Genomic DNA, 18,567 nt, shown 5'->3' on the forward strand with positions numbered 1-18,567 from the left:
TTAAAATGTTAACAATATAAAGGTACCACTGACGGAAAGATTTATGCTTGCTTAGTATTTTGTTTAACAATCTCAAATTCACTCAACTATGAGCTGTGTTAATATTAGGTAAAGCATTAAAGTGATGATAATGAAGAGACAATATACTATGAAGGTTCAGCTCAACAGAAACATGTTTATGGCAGCTCAGCTCAACAGTTAGAGACATATTTATGGACTATGAGGAATATTTCTGTGAACGACAACACAAAGAGAAAAGCTTATTAAAAATAAATAAAGATGAAATACCAAGTTTCTACAGGATTCTGAAAACTGCCCTTTAAATCATAGTTAATATTATATGTCTTTTGTATTCAGAAAAATTAACAAGAAACAGTTAATGAGATGTGGAAAGGCATTTCAGGATTGAAATAAATGTGGAAACCTAAGACTGATTTTCTGCTGTTTTGCTTTTGATTGCTGTGAAGAAGAGGGCAGAGAAATAGGAGGTGCAGTCCCTTGGGCTATTACCAAAGCTGTGCAATGGGTGAAGCCTGCTTTCCAGGCTCAGGGAACAAAACACAATATGACAGCTAACACAATGTCGGGGTCTTTAAGTCAAGAATGAACTTTCTCATCTCTAATTGAAGAAAGAAATAACACTTTGAGAACACAATAGAGGCCGCATCAATGAGATGGTTCTTAATCACAGGTTTCCTCTGAGGTTTTACATTCTCTGAACGCGTGAAAATTGTGAGCTACAAAGAGTTATTTTGAAGGATTTCAATGAAATCAGTACAATTGTCTGGGTAAAGATTTTAATAACAAGGGGTAGGAAGGATAAAGAAGAGGAAAAAATTCAGCATTTTTCTATTCCACCTGCTAAGATATTCTTACAGAAATCCTCCCTTTCAATTTATGAAGCACTTGGACTGAATAACAAACTCGAAACTTGCTGAAATCTGCATAAAACAAAGCTTTATTGAATAATTCATTAGAAACAGTAGAGAACAGATGTGATCATCTCAGTTTTTTGAGATACAAAGGCACATACTGTTTTAGCACAAGTATGTTTTCCCATCCCTGTTTTTTCTTTTTTTTTTTTTTTAAAAAAAGAAGTATTTTCAACAGGATATCAGCATGGTCTACAAGCAAAGGCTGGCAACTCCTTTAACCATCTGAGAAAGAATATATTTTACACTGTGGCTGGAAGAAGGTCTATGCTTAACTTTGTATAATGAACATACTTGAGCCTTACCGACAGGCCTGGGGGTCAAGCAAGCCTCGCATGCTTGCACAGAGGGCTTGTTTATCAGGGTGCACACTGCACATGTCCACTGCTCTTCGAATTTCTGAGCCACTGAGTCTACATAACGGTCTGTATTGGCTGTCCAACTGATGATAGTATTTCTAGTTGGCAGTTTGCTATAAAAATAAATTTTAAAAATTAATCTTTAACATTACTATTGCCACATTCTTACAAATTGTACTATTATAGAAACCTTTTCAGAACTATTAGTACCTCAATCCTTATTACTTAAAAGTCATAACTGACAGATGTCATAACTGCATCTCAAACCCTGGTGATGGCTGTTCAAGTCAGAAATTGTTAAGCTTTTAGGTAGAGTAAAAAAAGGTGTACTTTAAAAAACCAACTGAAGGTATTTGATATAACCAGTAGGAAGCATTTTACAAATATTTTAAGGAGTACTTTTCAATGCAAAACAAAAGAATGTTTATTCAACCAAACCAGGAAAAGTTATACAGAAATTAGAGCACTAAAAAGAAAATGGGAAAAGGTACTACTTCATTTGCCCCGAAAATTCTAGATTTTATAGTTACTTTATGATATTTGCAAACAATATGTCAATTAGTTAATCCATCATGATCAAAAAAGGTATGTTATTTCTTTTCATAGAGAACTATTTTATATCTATACATCAATCATTATTAAATATATAATTATTAGGTTATAAGAAAATTATAAACCAATTCTGATTTTTACTACAAATGTAAATATTGATTTATATTTAGAACTGACTGACTCGTGTGTGTGTGTGTGTGTGTGTGTGTGTGTACGTTGGTCAGTCCTGGGCCTTGAACTCTGGGGCCTGCTGTCTCAGCATTTTCACTCAAGGCTAGGGTTCTACCACTTGAATGAAAGCTTTGATGGTTAATTGCAGATAAGAGTCTCACAGACTTTCCTATCTGGGCTGGCTTCAAACTGCCATACTGAGATCTTCGCCTCTTGAGTAGGTAGGATTATAGGCATGAGTACCCAAAACCTGATTTCCATTGACCATTTTTTGCTCATATAGAATGTCTCTCTAAACTACTACCAAACTACTTTCTCCTGCTCTGGTTCAGGTCTGTAGATCATATCATGTAGTTGAGCAAACTTGGCAGTGTCATTCATTCTTCTTGTAATTACAAACATTAATCCCAAAAAGCTTTTTTAGGTAAACACTATATGTTTTACATTGCAGAACATGAGTTCTTTGACTTTGAAAGGTAGCCTTAATTTCTATAGTGTTTTATTCCTTACATATAATGACACAGTTTTAAAATTCAGGCTGGTCTGGTAAAATAATAAACAGCATAAGAAAATCTGAAAGCAAGATACATCTCATTATAATTCTTTTTTTTTTGGTCTGGTCATGGGGCCTGAACTCTGGGCCTGGGCGCTGTCCCTCAGCTCTTCAGCTCAAGACTAACGATCTACCACTTGAGCCACTTCAGGCTTTTTTCTTTTTGCTTATGTGGTGCTGAGGTATCGAACCCAGGGCCTCATGCATGCAAGGCAAGAGCTCTACCATTGAGCCACTTTCCCAGCCCCTCATTATAATTTTTATCTTTATGTTGATTTTTAGTGCACTCAATATTTCACATTCCTATGGAATATAAGAATTTACTTACTCTGAAAGACAGCATTTATTCATAATTTAGCCCAATTTATGTGGCCTGCAGATTTTTAATGTGCTCTAACTTTACATGATTTTCTTCTCCTGCCCAATAGATTTCACTAATGATAAGAGGATTTTTAGGAACTCTTTAGAAGCTCCCTTTCCTTGCCACTCCACTTCATAATAAATCTGCACAAATAAATACCTTCTAATCTCTATTTGCTTATGTAACAGGAATAGCAAACATAACATGGTTAATAGTAAATAAGGGCCTACCAAAGATTTCAGGTCATAATCCCAGGACACTATAAATATTACTTTATAAAACAGAATCTTTGCAGATGCAATTAAAGATCCTAACCTAGGGACATTGTTTAGATAGTCCTTTAAACTGATCACAAGTTTCTTTGTCAGAGAGAGGCAAAGGGAGATTATCTGACATACACAAAAGCAAAGATACTATTGAAAACACAGAATGGAATAACGCAAGTGTATGTCAAGGAATGCAGGTTAGCTATCCAATGACAAGAAATAGATTCTCTCCTGGAGTCTTCAGAAGGAGCTCAACACTATCTACACTTAAATTTTGGCCCAATGAGCTACAGGTATCCCTGAGTAGATACATTTCTGTTGTTTTAAGTTAACTTTGTGGTAATTTGTTATAGGAGCCAAAGAAAATTCGTAAAATTCTGCAATCTGCTACTCTACTACTTTTTCATCAACAATGACATCATCATTTACTCAACTGATCAGGCCAAAATTCTAGAAGTCACCCTAACTCTTCTTTCCCTTATATCTCATGTTCATTCTAAGGGCAAATCCTGAAGAGTGCACTGCATAGTCAAATTCATAAAGCTAATCAAGTTTAGCCTTTTACAGCTTGATGTTTTCTTCTCTTCATTCTACAGTGAGGACCATGGAACATGGAAGAGGAAACTCCAGCAAAATCCGTGCTGGAGTCTTAGATGTTTCCAGGTTTGGTAGATTTGGAATACCTTCATTGAGGAAGGTCCACAAGATTATATTTTTTCCATGAATCCTGTAAATTACTCCAATATTCATTTGTACAGATGATTTTGCAAATTATGTGTATTTCTGTTTTTGTTTTTGTCAGTCTTGTGGCTTGAACTCAGGTCCTGGATGCTGTCCCTGATGTCTTTTTGTTCAAGGCTAGCACTCTACCTCTTGAGCCACTGTACCACTTCCAAGTTTTTCTGTGATTCATTGGAAGTAAGAGTCTCACAGACTTTCCTGCCTAGGCTGGCTTTGAACCACAATCCTCAGATAGCAGCATCTTGAGTAGCTAGGATTACAGATGTGAGCCACCTAAAATTTTGTTTTTTTTATGTCCAGCTAAATTACGATGTTGTTGTTGTTGTTGTTGTTGTTGTTGTTTTAACTCAGTAGCAATGCAATGAAAGTCCCTTCCCCGAATGAGCTTACAGTATCAAGACAAGTTTGAGATTCCTGTTACATAACCAAGTAAAGACTGGAAAGAATTCATTAATGGGTGATTAAGAAATGTAGCAATAAGGGAAGAGATCCCAAGAATGATCTCTTTATAAATAATAACTTTCTTTCATGTTTTCTAAAGTTGCTCCATTCCCTCAATACCCCTGCTGGTCATAGTTACATTAAGATTACAAATAGCACTACATATTCATTGACTAACAACTAGAGTCCATTTTGTTATATGGTTCCTTTTAGTTTCATTATCTTACATATCAAATCTGTCATAATTCTTGTTGACTTAAAATTTTAATTAAGATGATATTAATATCACTTTGACCCTAGTTCTGGTAAGCATTCCATTTCTTTGCTTTCATTCTCTTCATTTTCTGTATTTAGTACATGATATAATCAATTTGATTTTGGTACCCTGTGTCTTGTATATACGCTTATCTGATTTGAGGCAGGGAAGGGGAACAACAAAATGGTAAGACAAAGGACAAAGGGTGAACCTATGCAACAGCAATGAACGTTACAAGTTAGGGGTGGGAGAGGGAATTGCAGGGGGAGGGAAATGGAAGAAAAACAAGGGAGGGATAACACTGTACCACAGGAAATGCACTCATTACCTTTATGTATGCAATGTAACCACCCTGTAAATCACTTGACAGTAAAATTCAATTTTAAAAAAGTTCTTAATCTGTTAGGCAAGACATGAACTATTCCCAGAACTAATGATTCCCTCGTCTTTTGTATCATTCTATCTTTGATACCATTCTAGCCTGTACTATACACTAAGTTGGAGTTTTTATTGGCTTATCTAGTAGTGTCATTATCACTTCAGAATATTGTGCTTACTATTTACTTTCTCATTTGCTTAATCAAACTTTTCTTCCTTCCTTCCTTCCTTCTTTGCTTCCTTGCTTCCTTCCTGTGCCAGCCCTTGATCTAGGGCCTGGTGCTATTCCTTAGATTGTGTTGTTTAAGGTTAAGATTCTTATCACTGGAGCCACAGCTCCACTTAAGAGTTTTGGTACTTAATTAGAGATAAAGTTTCATAGATTTTCCCACCCAGGGTGGCTTGGAATTGTGATCCTCAGATCTCAGCCTCCTGAATAGCTAGAATTACAAGCGTGTGCCACTGACACTTGCTCAAATTGTACAGTACTTTCTTTAATGAGACGTTCCAATCTATCTGTAAATACATGATTCTAATATCCCCAAATTCTTAGTGTACTCTGTGCTTTCTCTCTGTATTTGTGAAAATTTTGCTCATAATTGCTATTTTACTCTGCAATTTTTTTCTCTCTTGCTAAAAGGAACTATGGCCTCTTACCAGTGTAACTAGCACTGGCAATAATTAAATGAGGAGATTTCATGAGAAATATTGGACTTTGGCTCTAAACAGAAAATAATTCAGCAGGCCCAGAACATCACTGTTACCCAGCTGTCAAGTCAGGTAGATTTCGTCTAAGTTTATCTTACAGAGGGTTTCCAAACCTCTCCCAGGGTTCTTTCCCCAGTTTGGGGGTTCATAAGGAAAGGACATATTAGCAATTGATAGAACTATCACACGTGTTCACTATGGGGTCCCTTGTTTCAGCAAGACAAATTCTGTATGAAAACCTTACTCATGCTTTACATTATTTCTAAGGGAAGCAAAGACTTCTGGAGGCATCTGCATAGTTTCCCAGTTACTGAACTTCCTGGTACTTTACAAACCAGATTATACCTCAAGGGTGAATGCCATCAACAACGTTGGTTCAGAAATGATCCTGAAATCAGCGTTATCTCCTTCCGGTTCTTTGATGAGGCTATTGCCTGTTTCATTCCAAAGGTTCAAATACTTTAATTTATTCTCCTATAAGTAGTTTGACATCTATTCAGTTATCTTCTCTGAAGTAAGATCATTTAAGTCAGAAATCTTACCATATGTCAACATGTTGAGGATTTTCTTTTTGACAGTGAGGACAGAAATATGTCATTCTATTATTTTCGCCTAAGCGACACACAGTAATTCTACAATGGCATTGATCACAGTTAGGACGTTTATAAACCTTATAGTATTTAGAGATGGCACATCTTGCTTTATGGCACTAAAAAAAAATGCAATACAGAAGAGTGTTGATAAGAAGTCAAAGATATATTATTGAAGTCATCTCTGAAAATAATGTCAAAATTACATATATATTTATTTATACATAGTTTCATATAATCTTCCCTTTCATCTAAAAAACGAGTATTGACAGGATTTCATAATGGCTGTCAAATAAGAATTGTGTGAATAATTAAGCCATTATAACTCATTAGCATTCAAAATTGCTCCTTTTACCTAAATGACATAAAAGATTCTATATTTTAAAGTATCTTTTATGCTTTTATAGTTATTTAAAATTAAACATAATTATGTGGGTATAAGAAAAACACTAGATTAGCATTAAATCTGTACAATATCAAGGCTGCTGATTAGCCCTAACAGCTCCCCCCAAAAAATCTATTTCCAGACAACAAAACTTTAGAATATTCTTTGTTGACCTGAAAAAAAAAAAATGACTTGTATTTGCTCACCTTAGAGATGCACTAGAAAATAAAATAAAAATTCAAATAGCATCCCAACAGAGAATACGTTCCATTTTGCTATAAATTCTATTTCAAAGGACATTTTGGTATTGTCTGTCATAGTTTTACTCTACTCACATTTAAAGCTTCCACAAGAGAATATTTTGTGTTTGGATCAGAAGTGTGAAAAACGTGAAAGACCAGAAATTTGACTCATTGTATAATAAGCTGATAACTACACAAATAATTTATATTAATTTAAGCACAGAATTGAAATACCCAATTTAATGTGGGCAAGAAGAGGGCTGTTGTAGTGAGCCATTTTTTTCTGAATACACATAATTTTAAAATAGCTATATTTGGTTCAGGTATGTGAATTGAGAGATTCTTTAATATTTTGGTTCAATTAATAAAAAATTACAATACCTTTCTTTGTGAATATAGTAACAATGAAGAATTTTGAGTACAGAAAAACTGGCTGTGGCAGAGAAACAGACTTACTTGTCATGTTTTGAAAAGACAAAAGTGTTTTCTAATGCCTAAAGACATGTATAAAACTTTCCAACTTTACATGTTGACAAGCACTTGTTTCATTTCTAGATCAGTTTCTTTGGTGAAGAAATAATATTATGGGGTTTTAAAGATGGAGAAACTAAACAAGGTTATGTAAATAATCTAAGAATAGAATATCCAGGCAAGGCCTGACAGGACTCAAGTCTTCCTATCCTTAAGTATTACATTTCTTTATGCTCTAATTTTTTATAACCAGAAAACTAAAGCTCAACCAAAATAGCAACATAACTATCCTTTAAATAAAGGATAACTTGCATAAGGTAATTTGTGTAAAGACCATTTAATATATCCATAGTTAGACAAGTGTGGAGTGACCTAGGACCTACAACTTCAAAATGTTAATGACATCCTATGAAGTGATGTCACGCTTCTTTATTGCACCTCTGGACTCTGACCACTAGATGGCTATGTACAACTTTAACATTTGTGGTGCCATCAATAGAGAAACCATTGACAGTTTAACATGGTTGAAAATATCTGCTCTTACCCGGTAAAAGAGAATGCTGAAATCACGTGTCATCTTCACCACGTGTTGGATCTGCTCATCTGTTAACTGACAAACCTTAAAATGGTAAAATGGAAACATAACTGAGTTAGTTATAAGCTTTATAATTTATTCATTACCGTAAAATTAATACCACTTGCCAATTCTGTTATAGAGAAATCCAAGTAGATTTTTTAAAAAGGCATACCTGGTAGAGCACACCTTTCTTTCTTTTTTCTTTTTGTGGTCCAAGGATGAAAATCAGGGCCTTAAGCATGCGTGCATGCTTGCACAAAGCTCCATTCCTACTCCTTGTTTATCTGTTTTTGTTACTAGTATTATCCTCATTTTAAATTAATAGTACTATTAACAATGATACCAATTGTATCTACACATTTTAATTCTAAGTTCAAGTAATTGTTGAGTATTCTGTATTAGACATCTTCAGATTCCCACCATTGTCTATCAGCTACTTGATGAGACTCGACGGATTTGAAAACAAGTAACAATTAAAAAGGAAACTAAAAGAAAGAAGTGAGAAAACAATAACAGGCACAGGAGTAGGTGACTATCAAGGTCACTGTCATGCCTTAAAAAGACACGATGTTAACACATGCATTAATATTAAAGTAACTGTTAACACAACACACACACACACACACACACACAACTGGGAAAAAGACCTTCCTGATGAAATTTTTTGTTGAAACTTTGGCACCAATCTTAATGTTACTTTTGCAGAATTAATTATTTGGCACGAGTAGTTTCAAAGATAATTCCAAAAGAAATCTGATGCCTTACTTTCCTATATGCATAAGATTTAATGTATGTGTACAATCACATCTACACACACATCCACACAATAGACAATGACGTCATCAGGGACTACACAAATGAAAATCACCTTGTTGGCATAATCATTCTAAAAATCTGGGAAATGCCCAATTGTTTAACTGTGAAAACTTTTACAAGTTTAAGCTTTATGTCTTACATATTCCACATATAAGGTCATGCTTTAAAATGTTAAACTGCTTTTTCAATAATTGGGCCTATACTTACCTGAGGTTCATAACTAAATTCTAGAAATATTAGTAAAATTTTAAGTCCCCAGACTGATCTTATACTAGATAGATGATTAGCTGTACACATAGATAAAAATTAAATTTAGTCACCGCAGAGAACAATATCCTGGACTCTTAAAAAAATCTTCCATAGAGGTCTCATTGATTTAAAAAAGTTTATTCTTCATTAAAATTTGATTTCATTATTGAAAACCTGAACTTCCTTTTTCCCATTTTGAAAAGGGAGAACCTAAACTAGAAGAATGATTAATAGAACTTTTAAATTTTAATTCCTATTGATTTGGACTTTACCAAAACTATCATGAAAATACCTATCTAAAGGAAGGATTTATGTAAAAAAAAATAACTAAGTTAATAGAGTTAAGAGTATAAAACCAGTAACAAAATATTTTAAGATTTTAGTCAATAACAAGAAATTTAGATAATATATTAGAAATATTTTAAATACTTATAATTTACTTTAACAGCAGGATGGAGACCACTGTCAAAGAGAGCTTCATTTTTGATGATATTCCCTACTCCAGGTAAGACTTTCTGATCCAATAATACATCACATAGCATTCGACCATTTTGCTTCTTAACTTCATTTTTTGCTCTTGAGAAACAAAATTTCGGTGAACAAATATCTAATTCTTCCATCATCCTTATTCTCTGTTGGCTTTCTACTGAGTTTCTGTGGAAAGAATATAAAAGACATTAAGTACAAGTATGGTTTACATTGTCATTTTGACGTAAATATTAACATTTTAGTTGAATCACGGCATATGAGTTTATATGGGTGAGCAATAACGGCCCTGTAATGAATTTTATCAATTATAAAGTCCTTATTTAGTACTAAGTTTCAAACCAAACTGTAAGTTATATAGTTTCTGAGTTTAACTATTTATTTCTTTTACCTGAGTTCCACTGAAGAGTCAAAGAAACAAATCAAATCTTTGGTGAGCTGTACTTCAAGAACAGGAGAAACTCTATTTTTAGTTTTATAATTAAGTGGATTAATCATGATGGAGCCTTTCATTCCAAAATGAATCCTGTAACAAAGCCAAATCCATTTTTGAATACAAGTATATCAAGTATCATTTCTTCCCTTTATTTCAACTTTTTTTATTATAAGCAAACAAATGTTAATCAGGATAGACACTTTAAAAGAAAAAAAAGTGTAGCTAAAATAACTTCTTAGAGAAATAATAAACCTCGACAATTTAGCTGAGAAAACTTACCCTGGTTCCTATCTTGTCAAATTAAGGATCTTTTATGCAGAACAGACTAGCATCTCTTCTTTTTTTAAGATTCAAAAGCTTGTGGTGAGACTAAATGTAACTTGCTTATAGTTTGTGTTTAAACATTCTACAAAGCCACTAACACTCAAATTCCTTATTTCTAGTAACCATGAATTGAAACTGTTTATCTTTTGCAAAATAAGGCATACAATATATGACACTCTTTTCTTCCCTACTGCCTTGGGATAAGCAATAAAACAATTTCTTGCAACAAAAATTTATGTGTCTATATATAACAGAAAGACAGAGAAAGAGAGAACAAGTCAAACTACTATTGTTTTCAATTCTTTTCATTTTTGTTTACCTTTATATGTATTGGGAAGAAGGGATTTATAAATATTTACAGTCAACTTTAAAGGTACAAGGCAGTAGTGAAAAATGCATAACCCTTCAGATTTTGTAAGACTGATTAGCAAGTCCAGTAAAAAAAAAAAAAGTGATTTTGTGAGACCTCTCAGGATGATCAAAACTGATTCTCAAGATAAAATACAGTGTTCTGTCTTTCAAATTCATCTCCTTTAGCTTTGTTGAGTTAATAAATATAATTTTTTTGGCAGGAAGTGTTACTGCTCTGTACTTCTAATTTCAAAGCACCATGTTATAGTATTGTACAAGGTTAACCAGTCTAACTTTAAAAATGTGGGTTTTAAACTCTGTGTGCCCTACTATCAATCAGAAATGCATTTTACATGGCCCTTAGTTCTTGACAGGAAAAATGTGTGCCTGTAAGTACTCCATAATTTAGCTCGTGGAGGTTCAGCCCCAGCGAAAGGTGTACAACTGTCATGCCCAGAAGCCATCATATCGAAAATCTTTTCAGCCATGGCTCATAAAGTGGATTCTAAATCACTTCCACAATGAAACCCCATCTGCATCAAAAATCTCAAAGGTTAAGGTCCAACACAAATGCGGGACCAGTCCCAATAAAAACTGGAAATAAAACAAGTGCGCTATTTATTCCATTATCTATTCTATTTATCTATTTGATTTCAAGGGCAATGTGAACGAAATAACTGTATTATCTTGTATTTATTTTATTTCAATTGTGAAACAGTTAAACATATGAAGATTGAGCGCCCAATAAACCAACAAATTTTGTGGGGTTACTGTTAAGTACCTATTATCTGAAAGTAAGAATATCTCAGTATCAAGAAAATATTCAAGGTAAACGTCTATATTAGTATAACAACTGTCACGTTGGTTTTTTTAATCCACCAGCACAAAGGTCTATATTACATTTGTTTTCCTTGAATTCTCATAATGAACTCTGTTAAGGAAGAATTTTTATTAGATCCTCCCCTCTGGAATTTCACAAATTTCAGTCTATGATGCTAATGGGCACTTAAGTCCATTCACACGCATAATAGAAACACTGCTTGCCAATTCCTGCTGCTAGCTTCAAGAACATTCATTAGTGCAAAGCTGGACTGTTCTCCACTCTTTCTTCTGATCCTGAGCCTCTGATACACACAGCTAAAGAATGAGCCCTTATCCTCATTCTGGATTCATTTCTAATTGTTAGCACACTGGCTAGTTATATAGGAGATCTATTTGGTTTAGTCTGCAGGCTTGAGCCTGTGATTTAACAAGGAAAGCAATTTAACTCTTAACAAATGTCTTCCCCCGTGTGTGTGTGTGTGTGTGTGTGTGCAGGCCCTGGGGCTTGAACAGACTGAGTGCGTGTGTGTGTGTGTGTGTGTGTGTGTGAACAGACTGAGTGCGTGTGTGTGTGTGTGTGTGTGTGTGAGACTGAGTGCGTGTGTGTGTGTGTGTGTGTGAACAGACTGAGTGCGTGTGTGTGTGTGTGTGTGTGTGTGTGTGTGTGTGTGTGTGTGTGTGTGTGCGCAGGCCCTGGGGCTTGAACAGACTGAGTGCTATGCCTGAGCCTCCTGCCCAGGCTGGCTTCAAACCATGATCTTCAGATATCACCCTCCTGAATTGCTGGGATTACAGGCATGAGATACCAGTGTCTGATTGAACCACTTTTAAGACTGTCATATAATCTTAAAACAAACATATGAAATCTCACATAAAGTACTAAATGCTGAAAAAACCATTTAGAACAGATACAAAAAAACATTTCTACATAGCAATTTTATGAGAGAAAGTAGGAGAGGACTCACCAATCTCTAGCTAACTGAATGCCCAAGAGATATGATGGAGAATTGGCACAAAAAAGGTTAGTTTCAATGAAATGAAGCTGACCTATTTATTCATTGAGATCATGTTGACCACGACCTAGTTAGTTCTATGGGAGAAAACATCTACTTACACAAAGTCTCCCACTTAATTGAGTTTAGGGCCAGTTGTGGTCAGAATTATTAAGTTAGAAAAGACCACCATTCCCAGATCCTACTATGTTTTTTCTTCTGGAATTCTAGTTACAAGACCATTTGACTTTTTCTATGCAAATCTTGGCTATTACTTCTTTAAAAAGTTTGTTCCATTCTGCTCTCTCTTTTCTTCTTAAGATATATTACACAAGTTAATCAGAATAAGATAGAAGGGAAACACTGGTAATTTGCTTGGGTGGCGAGGTAATGTACCATCTATATTATCACTGGGCAAAAGTGTCAGTATCAAGTGCTATGTCGCTAAAATGTACTTTTCTATCCCCAAGATTCTTGCTAGGGCAAAGGGACAATGAAAGTGGGCTAAGATTGGCATATTTCGATTAGGACTAGCTGGAGAGGCCCTCTAGGCTGTATTGATAACTACGGCAATCCAGTGTAATCTAGAAGAGACCCTGTTTCCCGAGCACCTGCTAACTCAGCTATTCCTTGGAATAATGTCACTAATGATGTCACTGCTGATGTTGTCTAACCTTGGAAACTCCAAGCTGGGCACCAATGGCTCATGCCTGTAATCTTAGCTAGTCAGGAGGCTGAGATCTGAGGTTCACGGTTCGAAGCCAGCCCAGGCAGTAAACTCTGTGAGACTCTTATCTACAATAAACTACTCAAAAAAGCCAGAAGTGGTGCTGTGAGCTGAAGTGGTACGATGCTTGGCAAAAAATAACAACAAACAAACAAAAAACAAACAAACAAAAGACTCCTGTCTCCTGTACTTGTGGCAGTCAGATAGAATAAAGGAGTAAGATGGATGGACAGGACAGTTGTTTTCGTCTAAAAGATGGTCTCCAGACATTAGCAGTGCTGTGGAAGCAGCACTAAAGGTTAATGCTATGGAGAGAGTGGATGTTACTGGAGGGGCGCCATGAGTTCTGTGCTAGGTAGTCATCATCCAGCTGGTTGCCACTGGACCTTAGCAGCACCCTGGAGTGTGTACTGTAATACATATAATTCAACTCAGAGCCTGATACAATGAGGCACTCCTATCATCCCATGCCATGTAGAATGAGATTAGAGGATCACGGTTGTAACCAGGCTAAGTAGAAAAGCACATAAGAATCCATCTCTACAAAGAAAAGGGAAGGTAGACACAGGTGGTGCTTGCTTGCAATTCCATCAAGGAAGGATGGGAAGACTACAAAAGCAAGAGGATAAACATATACACAATACCAAAAGCAAATACAGTGACAACGGGATACACCATAGGAGGAATATACAAAAGAAACAAGAAATCACATAGTATATTAAAAACAGCAATAAAAAAAAAACCTCTTGTGTCCATGTCTTGGAGTTCATTTCACTTAGCATCATCTTATATAGTCATGTATACATAGCTATTGAGCTATTCTGCTCATCTGCTAAGATTATCCTAGCTGTATACAAATAAGGGAAACCATGGGACCTATGTTTCTTTGGGTCTGGTTTACTTCACTTATGATTTTTTCCAAATCTTTCCATTTCCTTATCTGAATTAGGAAAGGAAAAGGGAAATAGAATGGGGAGACAAAGTATGGTCTTGTTTGTGATCATTCGGGTAAATGCCCAAAAGTACTAAAGCTACCAGCACAACTATGTTTATTGCAGCATTATTCACCATAGCTAAGATATGGAACCAACCCAGATGCCCCTCAGTAGATGAGTGGATCAAGAAAATGTGATATATATATATATACACGATGGAATTCTGTGCCTGCATTAGAAAGAATGGCATTGCCCTATTTGTTAGGAAATGGAAAGACTTGGAAAAAATTATATTAAGTGAAGTAAGCCAGGCCCAAAGAAACATAGGTCCCATGGCTTCCCTTATTTGCAATAACTAGTATATGTCTGAGACAAGCAGAAAAGGTCCGATAAGTTGATGTTAGGCGAAATGAACCCCAAGATAAGGACTCAAATGGTTTTTCTATCTTGCTATTGTTTCTAACATATTTATAAAATGATTTTTTTTTGTTGCTTTGTATATCCTTCCTCCATGGTATAACCCCGGTTTTCACTGTATTTGATGTTGGTATAATTTGTGGAGGGGAAGGGAAAAAACAAATTGTTTAAATAGGGGTACAGATGGACCCATTGCAACAATGAGATGTACAAGACAAGATGTTATGTCAAAAAACGAACTTTACAACTTTGGTGCCTGGGGTGGGGGGGGGTGGGAAGGAATGGGAAGGGGAAACAAAGGAGGAGGCAACAATGTTTGATAAGAGATGTACTCATTTCCTTACTCATGTAATTGTAACCCTCTGTAAAGTACTTTCACAATAAAAAAAGAATAAATTAACCAAACCAAAAAAATAAATAAATAAGAGTCTTATGGACTTTCCTGCCCAGGCTGGTTTTGAACCACAATCCTCAGATCTCAGCCTCCTGGGTAGCTAAGATTATAGCATGAGCCACCAGCATCCAGCTATCGAATATGGTTTAATATCACTTAGCATGGTGATTTCTAATTCTCTTTTCTTCATGGGTAAATAATACTCCATGGTGTATGTACGTACACATGTATGTATATATATACACATATATGTATATTTATGTGTGGATGTCTATTCTTTATAATGTTTTCTTTATTCATTCATCAGATGTTGGACACCCAGGCTGATTTTCACAGCTTGATAGTGTGAAAAATGCTACAATAAACATGAGTGTGGGGAGACAAAGGGCAAGGGGGGACCAGCGCAACAGCATTCACAAAACAATATGTTGGAAATGATCTGTCAACTTGGGGGGATAGGAAAGAGAAAGTAGGAGAAAAAAAATGAGTGAAGGGATAACAAGTTTGACAAGAAATGTACTTATTACCTTACTTATGTAATTGTAACTCCTCCGTACATCACATTGACAATAAAAATAAATAATAAATGAATAAATAAATAAGTCTTTTTTAAAAAGCAGGAAGACTGCAACTCAGGTGTGAGAAGTGCAACTTTATCCTAAAAATAATGACAGACAAGGCATGGCACAGCAGTATCATGCCAAGTGAAGTCCTGATTTCAAATCCCAGTACCACCAAAACAAATAACAAAAACCATAGTGATGTCAGAAACAGATCCACATATAGTCAATTAATCTACAAGTATGTTGCAAAAAGAAATTCAGTGAAGAAAGAATTAGCTCTACAACAAAGGTGCTGGAATAATTAGATACACCCAGGCTCTGAAAAAGAAATTTAAGAAAACAAAGCTTAAGTATTTGCCTTATCTAATATGCACAAATGAATAAAAAATGGATCAAAATCCAAACCAAGAGCTAACACAACAAAATCTCCCAAACAAAATACAAAAGAAAATTTGCATTAGGTCAATGTTGTGTAAACTGTTCACTCAAAAGTATGAACCAGGAAAGAAAAATTGGCTAAATGAGAATTCACAGTATTGCAAGCCATTGATTTCAAAAGACATGCTCAAGGAAATGAACAAACAACAGGTTGGTAAAACTTTCAAAACATGGATCCAGCCCAATGCTGGTGACTCACATCTATAATCCTAGCTACTCAGAGGATGAGCTCTAAAGAATACGGTTCAATGCTAGTTCAAAACTAGCCTGGGCAGGAAAATACGTGAGGCTTTTATCTCCAATTAACCTCCAGCAAACTGGAAGTAGTGCTGTGGCTCCAAGTGGGAGGGAGAGAGGCAGCATTGGCTCAGGGACAAAGTCCAGGCCCGGAGTTCAAGCCCCACAACAACAAAAACCAAACCAAACCATCGATTTGGTAAAAGACACTGAGAATATATACATATACATATATATGTATATGTATATGTATATATGAATGCACATAATCCAATAAGAAAACTAGCGGTTTCTAACATAAATGTACCAATTTTAATGTATTCAAAGGAACCCTGAAGATGTTAGTATGTGGTTGTTGTGGCTAGGTGACTAGGTCCAAGGAGTAATACTGTTGCCAAAATCCAAATGAGGATGTTGAATAAAAGACATTTATTTCTCCATAGTGTAGCCTGCTTCAGCTCCTTCCAATATACATGAGACAGATTACAAAAGGATAAGCTGCTAAAGCCTTTATAAGTAATTATAATAAATTCCATGAAGACATCCTAACAAACTAGAGGAACAGTTACATTATCTCTTGGATATCATCTTAGAAGTTAAACTCCAAGAAACTACAAAACTGATTATATGAAACAAATATCAAAGTTTCTGATTTCTGAGTAAATAGGTTGATTACAAGTCATGAAAGCACAAATTGGAAATAGCAAAGTGTTTTAGGAAACGATATTCACTAACATACATGTATATTTTAAATATTAGTCCAAAATGTTACAGCTGTGTTGATTTTTACTGAACCTGAAAACTTGCTGGGGCAGGGTGTCTGGGTGAATATACATATCAATACATGCATATTCTGTTCTGGCAAGGTATGAAACCACAGTAAATGTACTTAGTGGCGTGATGATGAATGTCTTATCTTATACTTTTTCATTATTTTTCAGTTTTCTGTAGTCAGTATATATACGAAAAGATCATTTTTGTCTTCTTTAAGCTACTGTAAAATGTGAAGTATGGGTAGTAATCACTAGGAATTTAAAGTAAATTAATATCAAAACTAATTTTTAGTATTCTATGATATCATTAAGAGGACTTGGACACATCCTTTCCTAAAAGAAAGAAATTTACTATCAGAAATAAAATCTAAATCACTCTTCAGTTTGGATTTTCTGAAAATACAGCTTTTTTCATGGCAAATTACCTTATAGTTGACTAGTGTGCATAGTGTAGAGTGTGTACTCTACTTCATAAACAAACAAATCCCTGAAGATTTGTTATACACAACCATTACAACTGAAAGTCTTTATCTGTTTGGGTTACAAACAGCTGGATATGAAGGCAAACTATACACTGTTAAGCATTTCCTTGTTATCTAAGTCTAAAATGTAGAACAGTCCTGTGTAGAAAACAGCAGAAGTCAATGAGGAAGACTCCTCTCTCAGGTGGACACATAGAGATCACAGTCCTTGGATTGAGTCATCCATTCCCCATGAAGCACAGGTTGGAAGCGCATTTAAACAAACAAAACAAAACTGAACTAAACAGAAAAACGTTAAATTGTGAAAGGAAATTCAGCAAATCTTAGGTTGTTGAGTACAAATTCCAATAGCTGATTGCCCCCTCCCCCACCTTGAATGGATATATTTAATACTTGTTAAGTCTGCAGGAAATTGAAGGCAAGCAAGCTAGTGCAATTTTCCCCCCAACCATTTACTAAGTTAGGTACTCTCCAGGGATGGTCCTAGAACATGCAGTTTGAAGAAGTGATTGCCCTTGTTAGAACTTCACGGAACACTTACTGACAGCCTTGCACTGAGAAATGATTCCTTCCTTATCAGTCTGCTGGGAAACACTTGATAAAAACCTCCCTCTCATCCTATAGAAATAAATCTGCCCTGAACACCAGAGAATCAATAACATAGCGATGCTTGCAACTCTTGTGCGTGGATTCCATTGTGTACTACTCTGTCCAGAGGTACAGCTAAGAGTTTTCAATCACATCAATCAATTACTACAGAAATACAACCTGCAATATATCGTCACAGCATGAACCAGCAAGCATATGCTGATGTTATCTATTCCAGGCTAGAAAAAATCCATGAAGTGACAATGTTGTCCAAGGACAGAAGCTGCTAACAGTGAAGAGAGAACTCCTCAAAGGAACAGCCATTACATAAACCAGAAGTAATCTAAATATGTTATAGATGAGATGTAATATATAATAATCAGAGTCAAGTCCTCTCTTTGTAAGTATCATCCACCTTTACTCAAAAGTCCCTGTCTTCTCTTTAAGGTGATAAATGCTCCATATTTTAAAGGAACACTAAGTAAGAGTCAAAGGAGGGGAACCCACTTATAGTTTGCAAAAAAATTCAGGTAGAAATCACACATAAGATTTGA

General features: G+C 35.3%; 1 protein-coding gene across 1 annotated transcript in view; it reads right to left on the reverse strand.

Annotated features, from left to right (window-relative positions):
• Neil3 (nei like DNA glycosylase 3) overlaps nt 1-18,567 on the reverse strand; it is a 41,410-nt gene that overhangs the window by 9,305 nt on the left and 13,538 nt on the right. The window contains exons 3-7 of the mRNA XM_042701161.1: nt 9,926-10,060; nt 9,489-9,702; nt 7,951-8,025; nt 6,261-6,427; nt 1,238-1,404 (exon numbers count right to left, since the gene is read on the reverse strand). Coding sequence (XP_042557095.1) covers nt 1,238-1,404; nt 6,261-6,427; nt 7,951-8,025; nt 9,489-9,702; nt 9,926-10,060 — 758 coding nt within the window. The remainder of the gene's footprint in view (nt 1-1,237; nt 1,405-6,260; nt 6,428-7,950; nt 8,026-9,488; nt 9,703-9,925; nt 10,061-18,567) is intronic.

This window comes from Dipodomys spectabilis, unplaced genomic scaffold (genome assembly GCF_019054845.1).
Source record: "Dipodomys spectabilis isolate Male_0828 unplaced genomic scaffold, ASM1905484v1 ptg000009l, whole genome shotgun sequence".
NCBI classification, from domain to species: Eukaryota; Metazoa; Chordata; class Mammalia; order Rodentia; family Heteromyidae; genus Dipodomys; species Dipodomys spectabilis.